The 17,762-nt window shown below is 41.4% G+C and overlaps 1 protein-coding gene across 1 annotated transcript in view; it reads right to left on the bottom strand.

Annotated features, from left to right (window-relative positions):
- The window catches only part of Ift43 (intraflagellar transport 43), a 74,853-nt gene that overhangs the window by 45,177 nt on the left and 11,914 nt on the right, over positions 1 to 17,762 (bottom strand). Inside the window, exon 3 of the mRNA XM_048362163.1 lies at positions 1,492 to 1,556. Coding sequence (XP_048218120.1) covers positions 1,492 to 1,556 — 65 coding nt within the window. The remainder of the gene's footprint in view (positions 1 to 1,491; positions 1,557 to 17,762) is intronic.

Here is a 17,762-nt window from a genome sequence, read left to right as displayed (position 1 = left end):
GCTGGAAGTAGAGCTGTGGCTCGAGTGGTAAAGCACCAGCCTTAGCAAAGGAAGCTCAAGGACAGCACCCAAGCCATGAATTCAAGCTCCAGGGCCAGCAAAGAAAAAAAGGAATGTTCAAAGCCACACAAGCATCATAGCAACAGAAGCCAACATTTAATATGCTTTCTCTTCTGAGCACTTTTACACATATGAATCAATTCAATTCTCACAAAAGTCCTTTCAAGTAAGGGCTATTTTAACCCACTGTAGAGATGAGGAAACTGAGACTAGATAGGTTAAATCACTTGCCACTTGCTCAAAGTCCCTGAGTTACAAGTGGCACGGCAAGGATTTAAAAGCAGGCTGTCTAAACTGTGGCTCCTGAGTACATCACTGTACTCTGATATCTCTCCACATGGAAGCACAAGGGATCAGCCTCTAGCCTAAGCTGCAGAGACCCAGGAGGGCTACAAACAACATATTCCTACTCCAATCCCTGCACTAAACTGAAGGGAGTACCAATGTGTCCACTGAGCAGCTTGGGCAGTATAAACACCTTGTTCAACATCATCCAGCCTGGTGAGAGCAGAACCTGCATCCATAGCTCCACCTGGCTTAGGAAGGGCTACTGAATGCTGTGATGCTACATGATTCCTCTGCAGAAAAGGATAAGCTGATAAGATAGTACTGGAAGGTCATGGTCCCAATATGCCTGCCAAATGACAGCACTGCCTTTCAGTAAACATGAGATGCCAACTAGACAGGGTGATGGGACATCTGTCCCATTCTTTATGAACCATCTATTTCCAGGGGCCACGATGCAGACAGTTGCCAGACACAATATCATTCGTGTACATTAAAAACACAGAATGCCACATGTAGGCGAACTCTGAAAATCCTTTTCCAAACAAGACAGGCAAGTCATAGAGAATCACAGAATATATAATTCTATTTACATAAAACATGTAGAATAAGCAAATCCTAGGGACAGAAGATTGATCGCTGCCTAGAGTTGGGGAGACTGGGGGCTGTGAGGAGTCACTGTGAACAGATACAGAGTTCCTTGGGTGAGGTGTGATAAATAGTGAATTTCTAAGACTGATTGTAGTGATGGTGGCACAAGTCTGCACCTAGCCTATGAATCATTCCATTGTATCCTTTAACTGGTATGTGAATTTTATCTCAATAAAGCTGTTATTAAAACAAAATGATGATGGGGCTGGGGATATAGCCTAGTGGCAAGAGTGCCTGCCTCGGATACACGAGGCCCTAGGTTCGATTCCCCAGCACCACATAGACAGAAAACGGCCAGAAGCGGCGCTGTGGCTCAAGTGGCGGAGTGCTAGCCTTGAGCGGGAAGAAGCCAGGGACAGTGCTCAGGCCCTGAGTCCAAGGCCCAGGACTGGCCAAAAAAAAAAAAAAAAAAAACAAAAAACAAAAAACAAAATGATGAAGGAATGGTGCCCTCTCCCACCCCCACCCCCATCCCCATAGGCAGCTAGTACTCACTTTGACACCTTCCCAGAATCAACTGCCCAGCCTCCCTGCCTTCGAGGTGGTTTTGGTGGAGGAGCCTGGAATGAAAGAGAAGCCACAGTCATTCATGTGCATTTGAACATTACAGTGGCTAAGAGCATGTCACTTAAACCAACAGTCAACCTAGAAAGAACTTCCTCAATAAAAATATAAAACTAGGGGCTGGGAATATGGCCTAGTGGCAAGAGTGCTTGCCTCCTACACATGAAGCTCTCGGTTCGATTCCCCAGCACCACATATATGGAAAACGGCCAGAAGGGGCGCTGTGGCTCAGGTGGCAGAGTGCTAGCCTTGAGCGGGAAGAAGCCAGGGACAGTGCTCAGGCCCTGAGTCCAAGGCCCAGGACTGGCCAAAAAATAAAAATAAAAATAAATAAATATATATATATAACTAAAATACATGTAAGAAAAATACAGTAAGCTTTCTAATTTACTATGAAAATCTGGGTGCTTTTGTACCCTCCTGGTGGGTATATAATTACACCTCAGCCTACTTAGGCTTTTTAAGCCAGTAATTCTAATCCTAGAAATTGATCCCTAGAAAATAAACACAGTGGAATGCAATGTAACTTTTGCACACTAAGTAGCTGGAAGCTATGAAAATAATCAGCAATAAGGAATTGAGTAAATGGTAGAATACAAATGAATACATTATGCAAATAATACAAAACTATGTTATAAAAAATACTTAAAGATATGAGAAAACCCAATGTATATATTCATTTTCTTAAAAAACATTTCAAACAGTTTCTAATTTTGTAAAGATATTATGAATACATAATATCTAATGTTAATTAACTACATGTGCCTAACTGGGGGCTCCAATTTAATTTTTCCTGCCTTGTATATTTTCTAATTTTTTGAGTGTGAGTGTGAGTGTGTGTGTGTGTATGTGTGTGTGTGTGTGTATGCCAGTCCTGGGGCCTGAACTCAGAGCCTGAGCTGAATTTCAAAAATAAAAACAAAAACTTGACAAATAAAAGCAGTTACTGCAAGTGTTATATCACTGTTGTAATTACTTTCAACATGCCATGTGAAACAGTAGCTTTGTTTGTTGACGATCCTCTTGTATCCCCTTTCTGTGGTTGTAACCACACTATCACTGCATCTCATCTGAGTACCCTGGATACTATATATACTGGTATTAGAACTAAGGAAATGAAAGGGAATATCAAAATCAAGAGACAAAGGATAAAAAGACAAATGACTCCAAAAGCAATACTTGCAAAACCATTTGGTGTAAACCAACTGAACAACTCATGGGGGGAGAGTGAAAGGAGGTGGGGGGGAAATGAGGAGGTAACAAATAGTACAAGAAATGTACCCATGGCCTAATATATGAAACTGTTAAAAAAAAAAATAAGTTAAAAAAAAAAGCAGTTACTGCTCTACCATAATGGGCCACAGCTCCAGTTCCAGCTTTTTAGTTGTTAATCAGAGAATTTAAGAGTCTCACGCTTTCCTGCCAGGGCTGGCTTCAAACTCCAGTCCATAGATCTCAGCTCCTAAGTGGCTAGGATTACAGGTGTAAACCACTCGGTAACTGTCTAACTTTATAATGGTCAACTTTTATTACCTGTATCCAAGGAAAAAGTAATAAGATTGAGGCTTTCTTAAAAGACATAAACAAAATTGATGGGTTAAACATCTATTTAAATTATTTGAGCCCAGAAGTGGGTTCATGAAGAAACCAGGTATACAGATTCTAATCCAACATATTCTAACTCAAAACACCAAGGGAAGAGCAACTAATCCACCAAATCATTTAAGTTATGGCAGAATGCTTCCTATTTTGAGTTACCCAGCATTCTCCCAAGACTATTTTTTGAAATACCAATATTTTTCCCAAAGCACTTCATAGAAGTCACTCTCAGTCTGAAAGGCTACTTTGATAACAGGGGTTAGAGACCCCTTTTCTACCCAGGATAGGTGGTAAACATTTATTTGGTGAGCCAGTCTCCAATGCAACCATGCATTGATATTACAATGCAACTATGCTCTGATATTACAGAGAAATAGGTAGTAGGTAGAAAAACAAGTTGAGCTGAATTTTAAAAACAGAAACAAAAACTTGACAAAAATAGGCAGCAAGCCAAATTTGGCAGAAAGAGTGTAGCTTGCTGACCCATGGGCTAAAATGTGACATTGTCGTCCCCTTTTCTTTTGGCCTAACATAGGCATTCGCTTTTTAAAATAACAGCCCCTTCGATATGCTCAACTAGCTTTATACTTTTGATACCTTTATTTTACACCCTGACACCTTTTCTTTCCTGTTTCCCCAGTGGTTCCCTCGCCTGCTAAGGACACACTCCATGTGCAATTAGGGCCTTTCCGCAGTGTAAGCCAGAGCCTGCTGGAAATGACTGAAAGGAGCCAAGTCTGGGAATACTGGCACCCATTAGCATCCAGGAAATGGAAGCAGCACTTCCAAGAAAACAAATTTCAAATGCCCTGTGTAACAGACAGAAAACAGAGCTATAAAAATGCTCCTGATACCTCGGATAGAAACCTCCAAAATTCAGTTATTGTTTGTCTCTGCAGAAGGAAGTCCAAAGATGTATTAAGAAACTGGCCACACACTGCTTCCCAGTCTACCCACACCTGCCCATCCACAGGCTGGAAGGGGGAGCCTCACACTCTGTGACCTTCTTCCCTTAGACACTGCTGATTGGACTAGGGGTACACCAGGCCTGGTGAAAACCAATCCAATTTATTTTCTCAGACATCTAGACTTGAAGCACCGAGGCATATGTTAGGCAATACTAGGCAATGGAACTGTAAAGATCAGCTAGAATCCAAATAACCCAAGACTTTCACAAGCCAAAAGAGATCCAAAGTCCCTGTCTTGAGCTCTTGCCATGCACAAAGCACTGTGATGGGGAGACAAAATCATGAGGAAAACCGAACCACACTCAGCTTCCTTACGGATGTTTTACAGCAGTTTGGCCTATTGCTGTCTTCTCTAGGCTGTGTATATTTGCTTACCCAAGGAGGCATTTTTTTAATGAAATAAAGTCATATGTTTTGTTCAGCAACATGGTTTCTTTTGCTTTTGTTTTAAATTTATTGAAAGACTTCCACATTAAAAATTCAGTTCCTAACTTTTCTTGAAAATGGAACTATCCAGTAATGCTGGGGCTGCATAGGAGTTGTCTACCCCTTGTAGAGGGGATATGTACACTGCAGCCACAGTCCCCACCCTCCTTTTCTGTCTTCTTCATGCTAAAGGAAAGTACTAAAACCAAGTGTCAGTTGCCATTTACTATTATTGCATGGTGCAGCTCTTTCTCTGTGGTAGAGAGGTCTCTTTGTCCCCATGTCTGCCTGAATGAAAGCTATGCCACGTGTTGTGAGAAAAATGGGAGAGTGTACTTCTTGTAGCAGCGTGGTTGTTTCTTATATACATATGCCAGTATACAAACAGAAAGCATGTTGCCTTATCTCATGCCTTGAAGACAGGAGGTGTGCAGACCCTGAACTAGATGTGCAGAGCTGGAGCTACAGCTTTCTTCTTTTTGTTTCAGGAGTTGGGAAGAACAGAGAAACCCAAGTAAAATCATGATGCCACAACAGAGGGAGTGCCCCAGTCTGTTTGATGCCAAGAATCCACAATGAGATGGGAAGAAACCTGTGTGGCCTACAGCCTCTGTTTTCTAGTCTGTGATATAGGTTACAGTGGAGACAGGAAGGGCAAAAATTGTACTGGGAAGGGACAGTAAAAGATTATCCAGCATGGAAGAGGATCTTAAGTGACATAAACTTCTTTCATAATGCAGTCTTTTGAATAATTCCTAAAACTAGGGCAAGATTAAACCAATGGATAAGTGCTCAAAAAAGTGCCCAGCACATAATGAAGACTCTACCTATTTCTATCCTCATCACCATCATCATCATTACCCACGTCAAGAGGTGCAGTAAAACACATAAGTATTTAGGGGAAAAAAGAATACTGCCAGCCTAGCCTAGTCTCCTGTCACTTTGGCTACCTGACAGAATAGTTAATAGAGCTTTCTAATATTCTAAACACCAAAATGATGGGCTTTTTTTCTGCAACTACAAACTGCAGGAAGCTATAGCTGTTAGGGAGTGAATGACAACATAAAGATCCTTTCCAACTGCAGGTAAAACAAAGCCACATTTCCACTCATTCTCACCCTGTTATAAAATGCTAGTGGCAGCTACAAAACGAAATCTCCCTGTGTACAAGTCACTCCTCTGATACCCAGTCCAGTTTAACAATGAATTCTAAAAACAAATGTTTTCTTCACTAAAGATTGAGGTCTTCAAGAACTGACATGCTCCTGGGAACAAGAGTGGTACAAAGAAATCCTTGGAGCTACAGGACTCCCTCTGCTTCCCACGTACTTGGTCTCAGAGGTGCAGAATGTAGACGGAGGCTAGGACAAACAAGTAGAACTGAGTTGTGCACAAAGTGAGAAATTTGGAGGGTGCATTTGGAGAGAGATTTACATCTTCAGATGTTTTTTGTGGGGTGGGGAAGAGTCTTTACAGTCCCAATTCTGAGAATTGGAAATGTGTCTGCAAACACCCCTCCACCCCCCCCTCACACTACCATGAGGAACAGGGGCAGAGAGATCCATGCAGGGTCCAGAGGAGGAGCTGGGATGGAATCCCTCAGCCATGGGACAGCTCCACACATTTCTGTAGTCCTCTGGTGGGTTAAATAGTGTCATTTCCTGCATAATGCTTGCATAACACAGCAGAGGGATAAACTGTACCAACCTGGGACATGCTGAGGAGGAGAGATCCAGGAAGCTTTATTTATGGGGAAAGTGAGGCTTGTCCTGCATTAGAAGTGTAAAAGAAGAACATTCCAGAAGCAACCAGTCACGAGGCTGCAGAGATGCCAGGGAAAGCACAATACTATTCCTGGAGCATATGTTGCCACTCTATTTCCATAATGGTCAGTGTCCCTGAGTAAAACCTTTGGGGTCTGAGCCCCTCACATCTGTCACCGTGGGCTACACCCCAGGTATAAATGGAAGCTGATACTCCCTCATCGTAACTCAATACTCTAAAAATTATGTAGAAACAAGCTGTTTGAAATGGAAGCAGATGACTGCTTTTAGTAATATAATTCAGAAAGACTTGCATGTCCTTTTGCCTGGATAGTCAAGCCCCAGAATGTCAGAAGGCTGTTTTCAGGAACTCTGATGACATCTAGATACCTAGCCAGTTCCATTCCCAAGGGAGTCTCATGGGTCTGTCCCAAGGGCAATTTGAAAGGAAGAAAAGACATCTAGGCCAGGCCTGTTCATTCTAACCCAGCTGCTAGCACTGGTGTGCTTTCCTTTCTCAGCTGACAGATCAGAGGCTGGGACTGCCCTTACCAGCCAAGGTAGCCATAGATACCATGGTACCAGCCATAGATAGGCTATGAAGAGCTGAAACCTTTTAGCCATGGATTTTTCCATTTGGAAAAGAGATCCTTCCTTTTCATGCCCATCGTCTAAGTAAGGCCAGAGAAGACACAAATGTATGATGTTTTTCCCCCCTGAATTTTGTGTGTCCAAGTTATCTATAAAATGACTCACATTGGGCTGGGGATATGGCCTAGTGACAAAAGTGCTTGTCTCGTATACATGAAGCCCTGGGTTCAATTCCCCAGCACCACATATACAGAAAATGGCCAGAAGTGGCACTGTGGCTCAAGTAGCAGAGTGCTAGCCTTGAGCAAAAAGAAGCCAGGGACAGTGCTCAGGCCCTGAGTCCAAGGCCCAGGACTAGCCAAAAAAAAAAAAAAGACTCACATTATATACTGAGTCTATTTATTTAAAGGTAAAGGAGTATACTTTTGATTCATTGTTAAAACTCAACACTTGGGGCTGGGGCTATAGCCTAGTGGCAAGAGTGCCTGCCTCGGATACACGAGGCCCTAGGTTCGATTCCCCAGCACCACATATACAGAAAAAACGGCCAGAAGCGGCGCTGTGGCTCAAGTGGCAGAGTGCTAGCCTTGAGCGTGAAGAAGCCAGGGACAGTGCTCAGGCCCTGAGTCCAAGGCCCAGGACTGGCCAAAAAAAAAAAAAAAAAAACTCAACACTTAATTTTCTGGCAGGCTGTGGCAACTAAGACACTGTTTTCTTGGAGTCCACCAACTCTAGAACCTCCTTGACCAAGTTACTTGGTAAGACATTACCAACTTTCTCCCAATATGTATACATTAGAAGTTATTGATTTGCTATTCTTGTTTGGGGCAGGGGGGAGGGGGCTGGACTGGAGAGACAGACTAGAGCTTGAATGATCTTAAATCCCAGAAGAGAGACCTAATCCTACAGTTCAAAAGCCCTGGTTTATTCTTCAAATTACTCAGCTTCTGAAATGCAGTAGCATGGCCCCAAGGACATCGGCTGGAAAAACGATTTCCAATTTTGGCTGACTTTCTGCCAGGTAACATTACCCAAATCAGAAAGGAAGGAGGGAAGGAGGGAAGGAGGGAAGGAGGGAAGGAAGGAAGGAAGGAAGGAAGGAAGGAAGGAAGGAAGGAAGGAAGGAAGGAAGGAAGGAAGGAAGGAAGGAAGGAAAGAAGGAAGGAAGGAAGGAAGGACTTAAAATATGCGCCACCATGAGGGGAAGAAATAGAAGCTGTGACGGTTCCCCCAAGCTGTGCATCCCTCTGTCCTCTCTCGAATGTGGAGTCTCATCTTGAGTGTGGGAAATGAACACGGTATGCTGGGGCTGCCACTGATGGGCAGAGGGGGCAGGACCCTACATAGCTCCTGAAGAGAAGTAAAAATACACTCTCTCCAAAAATAAACCAGGGCAGGAATGACTGTAAGGGTTAGGAGCACGTGACTGCAGGCTACAGTCCTGAAATACCAGCTTGCTACAAAAAGGAGCCTGTGAGAGGCCGAGAGCGGGAAATTCAGGAAATAGTCTCTTTATTTGGTCTCATCCGAATGGGCCAGGATTCAAAGAACTGGAATTACCATGTCAGAGGGAGACTCTCAGGCCAGACTTGTTTCTGATCTTTATATGGTTCCCCCAGATTCTTAAGATGCCGACACAGAAAGATGTTGCAGTGCCAAAAAAGGAGCCTTCTGAGTTCAGGGACTTCTCATACACTCTCAGAAGTCCTCGAGAAACCCCACCCCCATTCCCATCCCCACCCCCAAAGAAACGAATCAGGCTGTTCTGAATCTAAGTAGCATCCTGTTGCAACACACACACACACACACACACACACACACACACACACACACACACACACACACACACACACTTCCTAGCAAAAAGGATCCAGTGCAAATTTCACACCTTATTCACCTTTCAGACCCTAGGGACCATAGTTCCCACACTTAAAACTAAAATTACTAAAAGCCAACTTCCTGTCCTTTCTCCAGCAATTTAAAATAAAAGTTTAGAGAGCTGTTCTTTATATGCTTGGTGAAAGGCAAGACAGACATTTAGGAATATGTGTACCCCTGCAGGGTTCCATCCCTCCATTCTATCCTCCAAGCTCCCGTCCATCTCCCAAACCCCAGGTCCCACAACTCATTCATCATACACCCAAGTTTTCCCCTGATGGATTTAAGATCAAGGAAGATAATAGACCATGTGACTTGTGTTTAACTTAGTAAACACAAGTCTCTCTGTGAAAGAACGAGCTGAAGTACACATATGATACAAATTCTATTTTAAACCTAAGAAAGAATCTTGATCATCAATGGATGCTAAAGCCAGTAGGTAAGAGACTGAAGGAAAGAGATGGATATTCTTATGGTTCTAAAGAACTGCCCATACATTCCATACTACTTGAAGGGAGAGAATGTTCCTCCGCAATGGAACTATTTCTTGTTAACTTAGTTCACTGATCAAACAGCAACATTAACAATGGACATGATGTGCTGGCACTTGAATAGCACAGAGCCATCCAGGAAAAAATTCCTGCCAAACATGATTCACTGGAACCTAATGGGGCCTTCAATATCATTTCCATCTTACTGGAAACTGGGTGAGGAAGAAGTTAACTGTCACTAGGAAGAAAGAATCAAACAAATATACAAAGTAAGAATGGTTATAGAACAATCTCTTTAAAAAGTCAATGTTTTTTGTTTTTTGTTTTTTGCCAGTTTTGGGGCTTGGACTCAGGACCTGAGCATTGTTCCTGAGCTTTTTTTTTTTTTTTTTGCCAGTCCTGGGGCTTGGACTCAGGGCCTGAGCACTGTCCCTGGCTTCTTTTTTGCTCAAGGCTAGCACTCTGCCACTTGAGCCACAGCGCCACTTCTGGCCATTTTCTGTATATGTGGTGCTGGGGAATTGAACCCAGGGCCTCATGTATACGAGGCAAGCACTCTTGCCACTAGGCCATATCCCCAGCCCCTAAAAAGTCAATGTTTTTAAAGGAGAATGAGGGCAAGGTGAAGGATCATTCTAAATTAAAAGACCTTCACAGAGAGAAATATAATAATGTGGTTCTTGCTTGGATCCTAAACTGAAAACAATGTATTATAAAAGCAATCTTGAGCTGGGGAAAATGGTGGAAGGAGTGGCACTGATCAAGATGCACCGTATTTATAAACTGATTTGTGGAACTGAAACCCCTTTGTACAACTATCTAAATTTGTTTAAAAATCAATTTTTAGCCAGGCACTAGTAGCTAATGCCTATAATCCTAACTATCCAGGAGGATGAGATCTGAGGATTGAGAGTTAAAGCCAGCTTGGACAGAAATGTCTGAAAGATTCTCATCTCCAACTAACCTGCAAAATGCCAGATTGGAGGCATGCCACAAAGGTAAGCTCACCAAGCCATGAGCAAGGATTAGGGGGAGCTGAGCAAGGGCATAAACATAAACACACACACACACACACACACACACACACACACACAATTCTGGAGAAAATGAGAAAAACGAATATGAACTGAATAATAAATGTTAGAGAATTATTAACACTGTTAAGTACAGCACTATGGTTTCCTGGAAAAAGGGCCTTCTTCACACATATGTTAAAGTTTTTAAATAACAGGTTATAATGTCTGTCACTTTTATAGAAATAATGCAGCAAAATATTATATATATGCACTCTATGCAATACAGCATTATAATTTCAAATATTTTATAAATGACAACTTACCAAAACATAGCAAAAAGTTAGTAACAGATGAATCTCAGTGATGGGTGTATGCTATTCATTGTGTAACTTCTACTTTTCAAGATATTTCTAATTTTAATGAAAAACTGACCCAAACACTAATGAAATTATAGAGTATGAAGTTCAGGTTGACCAAAGAGAAAAATGGAAGGGCTGGTGTCAGGGAGAGTCCTTTTTATGAGGGATGTTCATGGATTTATCTGCTCAAGGAAAAATTAGGTTGAAAAGGATCAGAGACGTTCTCTAGTTAATAGCCAGGAATTCCCACCACCACGACCAGAGAATAACTGCACGAAAAATATCAGGTTTGGGGATCTCTGCCATGATAGAAATGATGGAAAATGTGCTTTTACTGTTTTTGTGGTGCTGTGGATTGCTGGCCTCAAGCACACTAGGCAAGCACTACAGCTTGAGCTATTTCTCCAGTCCTTTCAGATAAATGTAACTCTCCCACCCCCACCTTACTGTGGCTGATATTTTAATTGTATTTATATGCACATATGAAATTAGGATACAGGGAGAATGTGACTGGAAGAACTTGAAGTACTCTGTTTCTGCTCCTGGATTTACCACTCTAGTACCAAGATCTTGAGTTTTTCTTCATTAGAATGATTCCTCCCAGTTCTACAATTTTGTAATTCTAAGAATTGTAGCATTTTGAATTTTGGGGGGGGGGGGTGGTGGTAGAAATGGTAACATGGGGCATTTATCAATTTGAGTAGGTACACAGTAGTTGGAAGCAACATCAGGAAATGAGAAAATATTTTAAAAGTATAAGCATAAAGACTTGATCAGTGGTACTAACCTGGACATAGTGAAAGAATGCATCAACTACTTAATTAATTATTAATAATAGGGCTCAGAATCGGGCTTAGTGGTTGATTGCTTGCCTATCAGGCATGAAGCTCTGGGTTTGATTCCTCAGTATCACATAAACAGAAAAGGCCAGAAGTGGTGCTATGGCTCAAGTGGTAGAGTGCCAGCCTTGAGCAAAAAAAAAGCAGCTCAAGGACAGTGTCCGGGCCATGAGTTCAAGCCCCAGAACTGGCAAATCAATACTAACAATAATAATAGTAGTTATAGTCAATATCTTCTGAGGAATTACTGTGCAACCCTGTAAAGCTTTAGGAGTGCTGCTTTGCTGGACCTCATGACTTAGGGAACATGCTCCACTACGAACCAAGTTTATAGATGAGGAAACTGAGTGAGATTAGACGTTAGCTCTCCCCAAGTCATGTCATTTGTTAAGTCGTGAAGCAAGGATTCAAATCCAGGTCGGCATGTCAATAGAGCTTTGCACTAAACCAGCTGATACAAGACTTCCTGGTAGCCACATGCCTGCCAGTCAGGATGAGCTTGGAAGGACACAAAAGCCAGCAAAAAGAGAACTGAGTTGGAACCAAATGCTGGAGAATAAGAGTTTTGTGCCATTAGCTTAACATTACAGAAAAAAAAACTGGGAAGATCAAACTGAAAAGACCATCTGCTTCATTTATTTGGGGACAAAATCAGATATACCTACTGATGATACAAATATGTTTATTAAGATAGGAGCTCCAGAAAGTAATGTGGGTTAAACCCACCCCATTGGTGAGGCTTCTGCTGAGAGAAGGGTTAAGAATAGAGGCAAGATTAGAAAGTGAGGCCAAAAATAAACTGAAACATCTTGAACACTGTGCCAAACTGTGTCAGGCTAAATGAAATATAAATCTTTTGCACTTGGAAAGTAGCTGGGTCTTTACAGCATGCCACAAGAGAGTCTCCTCATACCAAGGAGTCATTTTGAAGAATGAGGGAATAAATGGAGAGGAAGAAGTGAGTTTACTAAGAGGCAATAAGAAGAGCCTTTGTATTTGGGGGGTTCTCAGGTTTGAACTGGGGGCCTTATGCTTGCTAGGCAGGTACCCTACCACTGAGCCATATCCAACCTTGTTTTGCAATGGTTCTTTTTTTTTTTTTTTCTTGCCAGTCCTGGGGCTTGAACTCAGCGTCTGGACACTGTCCCTGAGGTGGTGGTTCTTCTTCTTCTTCTTCTTCTTCTTCTTCTTCTTCTTCTTCTTCTTCTTCTTCTTCTTCTTCTTCTTCTTCTTCTTTTTGCTCGAGGCTAGCATTCTTCCACTTGAGCCACAGATCCACTTCTAGCTTTTTCTGTTTATGTGGTACTGAGGAATCAAACTCAAGGCTTCATGCATGCTAAGCAAGCAGTGTACCACTAAGCCACATTCCCAGCCCCTGCACTGGTTATTTCTGAAATAAGGCCTTGCTTCCTGGTCGGGTATATACACAGCCCATGATCCTCCTATTTTTTCACTTTCTGCTGTAGCTGGGATGAGATGCTCACACTATCATGTCCACCTATTTGAATGATATGGAGTCTCATAGCCTTTTCTGCCTGAAACCATGATCGTCCCTATCTTAGCCTCCTGCATAGCTAATATTAAAAGGATGTAAGGGTGAGGGTGAGAAGGAAGAGAAGCAAATAAAGAACAATTTGCATTCAAATTCTAGAACTGCCATTTTCTAGCTAGGTAGCCTTGATCTAGTAACATCTTCACTAATCCTCCTTTCTTTGTAAAATGAGAGTAGTCATGAGTCCCTTGCAGATAGACCACACGCCCAGGTGAAAGCCCCTGGCATAGTTGGTGATGGTCATTATTATTTATCAGGAATCAATAATAAATTGCAGATAGAAAAACAGGTCGTAAGATATCATAAGAAATGTACACACTGCCCTACTATGTAACTGCACCCTCTTTGCACAACACCTTGTAAAAAAAATTTATGTCCAATTAATAAAAAAATAAAATAAAATAAAAAAATAATAATAAATGGCAGACTCTGGAGGACAAGTCTTTCATGCCTGGGGTTGAGGCAATGGCATGGTTTTGATAATCATGCACAGCAGGGCCTTTGCTTTGGGGCTACCTTGCATGTGTTTCATTCCAGAGATCTAGTTTTCATCTACTCTGTCTTCCCTGTGACAAAGTCTTTACAGCTGCTCAAATGAAGAGGAGGAAACCACAGTTCTGCTGCTCATTGACACTTAGGACAGCCAGTGTGTGGCAAATGCTCTCAGTTGTGTCATACTTCCCCAGATAGTCATGTGTACCTTATAATAAAAAGATCCATATCCCATAGCTCAACAGTCATTATACTGTGCACTCAAAGTCACTCATAAGATAGGGCAGCCAGTAATTTCTGAAGAGGCTGAACTAGAAAGAACAGACTTCAGTCCGGAAAATTATGCTTAGAACTCACCCTGGATTTTCCCACCTTGGATGGCATCCTTTCAAGTTTAATTGTATCCCTTGGGATACATTTAAATCAATTCTTCCCTCTTTCTCTTTCTTCTTCTCTTCCTCCTCCTCCTTCTCCTCCTAGTTCATACATACATTCCAGACACTTACAAAGACATGCTCCATTCCCCTATACTTTTTGCCACTCAGCCAACATAAACATTCTTTTCAACTTTCATCATAAATGAAAACCTATACATTTCTGTCATTCTCTTCACTCCCTTCCATTTGTTAAAATCAATCCAGCATGTGTGTTGCCAGAAATGCACATGATGTTGAGGGTGTAAACTCCCAACACTCTAAGAAGCAGCCCTGCTTGGCACCTATGACTTCATGACTTTGTGTAAGCACAGTCTAGACTTGCTACCTCAACCAAATCCAGCGTGGAATAACTTGGAGTGAGGGGAGGGCAGGAGAAGAAAGCTGCAACCTTTAAGAAACCTGATCTCTCAGGAGACTCCACAAGGGTGATGATGGAAAAGTGGGGGGAGCTTGAAAGAGAGCTATTAATCCTTAGGCTGTCAGCCCCATCATGAGAGGAAGCCTAGCTCCCTTCCTCACGTTGTGTCACACTGTAGTGAGATCAGGGACAGCACAGGTCACACACTGCAGTTCTTTATCCTGCTTCAGTTGTGACAGCTCAAGGAGAAAACACTGTAAGCACCGACTGAAGTCATGGCTGGCAAATTAGCCCCATTGTATATCATTTCAAAATGGATCCAGTAAGCCTAAAGAATTTTTTTTAACTTGCAAAACTGTTTCTCAAGCTTCTGATTTTCATGAATAATCAGTATTTCAAACAAGAATACTTTGTTTAGGAGTTGGGATAGAGTTGACAGTAGCAGGTTAATGGCTTAATTTTATTAATCTTTTTTTAACTACCATTCCTTCTCAAAATCAAATCATTAAAGAATGGGCCTGCCCAATCTCTTCAAATTATAAGTGATGTAAACCAAGGTAAGAAATGGGCCTTTAAATTTAATAAACTAAACTATGAAAAACTTAGGTTAAGTCTTTTCTCATTTTGGTAAAAAGAAAAAAATATTCTTAGCTACTAGTGTTAAAACACTACAGCCTCTTTTTCTGCACTGAAATGTCCCCTAAAATCCTTCTTCGATACCTGCATTACATAAGGAGACTCCAATATATAGGTAGTGATCCACTAAAAGCTCAGAAGGACCATGCCTTAGGAGAGAAAACCATGTCCCAAGACAATGAGGTTTGCCCTAGGACTAAGGCAAAACAAAAATAGACCTGACCTAACAAAGCCTAAAACCAAGCCTGCAGAAGCTCAAGTGGTCTACAATGAATAATTTACCTGTTAAAACAAAACTCAATGCTTTTTGGAAGAAGATAAACAAATCCAAGTTTCTATAAGGTATCATCCATGATGTCTTATGTACAAACAAAATTAGACATGTGAAGCAAAGCAAAATGTGGCCCATAGTCAAAAGAATAGCAGACTTTTAAACTAACTTTAAGATGACCCAAATGCTACAATTAACAAAGACTTTAAAGAAGTTACTATACATATATGTAAGGACTTAAAGGAAGAGATAATCATAATGAATAAACAAATGAGGAACAAAGGTGAGAATAGAAGCTATATATAAAAAATAGAAATTTAGAATTCAAACATATAATATCTGAAATGAAATTTCAATTAATGAGTTCAATAATAGCATGGGGATCAGAAGAAATAATCAGTGAACCTAAAGACATATCAGCAAAAAAGGACTGGACTCGTGGTGTGGCTCAGGTGGTAGAGTGCTTGCCTACCAAGTACAACACACTGAGTTTGAGTCCCAGTATCAATAAAAAAAAAAAAAAACATGCTGGAATGTAGCTTAGTGGCAAAGCACTTGCCTAGCAAGTGCAACATCCTGGGTTTGATTCCCAGTACCAAAAAAGAAAAGACAGAAAAAAAATACAGTTGAAAAAAAAGACAAAATCGGAAAACAAAGAATAAACCTATGAGACAATAAATGTGAAGTCTAACACACATGAAAGTGAAGTCCTAGAACCTCCAATTGGAGAGAGAAAATGGGACAGAAAAATGATGTGAAGCGATACCAGCCAATAAAAGAGAGAGAGAGAGAGAGAAAGAGAGAGAGAGAGAACAAGAAAGAGAGAGACAGAGAGAGAGTGTGTGTGTGAGCTTGAACTCAGGACCTTGGCACTGTCCCTGAGCTTTTTCTTTTTCAAGGCTAGTGCTCTACCACTATGAGCCATAGTGCCATTTCTGGCCTTCTAGTAGTTAATTAGAGATAAGGGTTTCATGGACCTTCCTACAAGGGCTGGCTTGAACTGCAGTCCTCACATCTCAGCCTCCTGAGTAGCGAGGATTACAGGCATAAGCACTAACACCCAGTTGTATTGTGGGGTTCATAATGTAGTTTATAATGTAGTTTTAACATATGACATCAATAACACAAAAGACTGTACACAGAGTACTACAATATGAAATGCTGTAAGTAATATTGTAAGTGAGTAATAAGGATTCATACTCTGTGTTTTGGTCAGCCCCAAATCAGAGCCTGGGCACTGTCCCTAAGCTTTTGTGCTCAAAGCTAGTGCTCTATGACTTTGAGCCACAGCTCTCTGGCCTTTTGGTAGTTAAGTGGAGAAAAGTTTCGCAGACTTTCTTGCCCAGGCTGACTTTGAACCAGTCTCCAGATCTCACTCTCTTAAAAGCTAGGATTATAGGCATCAGCTGTGGGCGCCCAGCTAGGAATAATACTTTTAATCCCCCGAGTAACAACTACAAAAATAATATAAAAAGCTACACCCAAAAAGCCATTAGGCTGGGGATATGGCCTAGTGGCAAGAGTGCTTGCCTCGTATACTTGAAGCCCTGGGTTCGATTCCCCAGCACCACATATACAGAAAATGGCCAGAAGTGGCGCTGTGACTCAAGTGGCAGAGTGCTAGCCTTGAGCAAAAAGAAGCCAGGGACAGTGCTCAGGCCCTGAGTCCAAGGCCCAGGACTGGCAAAAAAAAAAAAGCCATTAGGAGAATGGGACATAAAAGAACATCCAAATGCAGTGACATATTCTCTATTATTACTGGGTGAAAGTATGTGACCCGAAATGTTTCAATGACATTCAACCTTAGTGAGTACCCTCCTCTGTAGCGTATCATTACTAAAAGAGTAATAAGTGTTGACATTCAAAATAATTACTGAGAAGTAGCAGAATGATAGTCAAATAATAAAAAATGATGTAGCCTAGCTAATTATTTCAATGAGGGTTTATAAATTCACAATCTCATGATTCCTAAGCAGACTGGACATTTTCCATTGATGGCCTATTCTCTCCAGCTCCTCCCCTCTCCTAAAAATCTGGCTTTCTCTCAGAGACTTCATTGCTCTTGCAGCTCTATTGAGTACATCCTGATCATTCTATAAAACCTCACAAATCCAGGCTCCCAAGAGAATGTTCCTGCCTGAGTCCCTCAAGTTCTTCTAGACCATGACTCTTCCAAATGGTTACACGCTATTTCTTGTGAAGTGCTATCATTTAGTCACGCCAGTTCTTCTCTTCTTCATCCTTGTCACTAACAATTAGCCAAGCAGACACTGATGAAAAATTTGGGCATGTAGCTCTCTTTCTACCACTAGTCTCATAATTCAGAGCAAAGTAAATGTTCACAGGAACAATTCAGCTCACGTTTACCCTCATGGTTTCCTGATCCTTTAAATACCAATGACTTTACTATTTTTCAAATGCCAGTTATAACCTGGACCTGCTCCATCACTGAAATACTTATCATAAGCTGTGATGTCATTTGGCAATTAAAAAACAAATGTATTTAAGCATAAAAGGAGAAAAAAA

Source organism: Perognathus longimembris, chromosome 14 (assembly GCF_023159225.1).
Source record: "Perognathus longimembris pacificus isolate PPM17 chromosome 14, ASM2315922v1, whole genome shotgun sequence".
In the NCBI taxonomy this organism is placed as follows: Eukaryota; Metazoa; Chordata; class Mammalia; order Rodentia; family Heteromyidae; genus Perognathus; species Perognathus longimembris.
The sequence above is the reverse complement of the archived record's forward strand: the minus strand, read 5'-3'. Positions and strand labels throughout refer to the sequence as shown.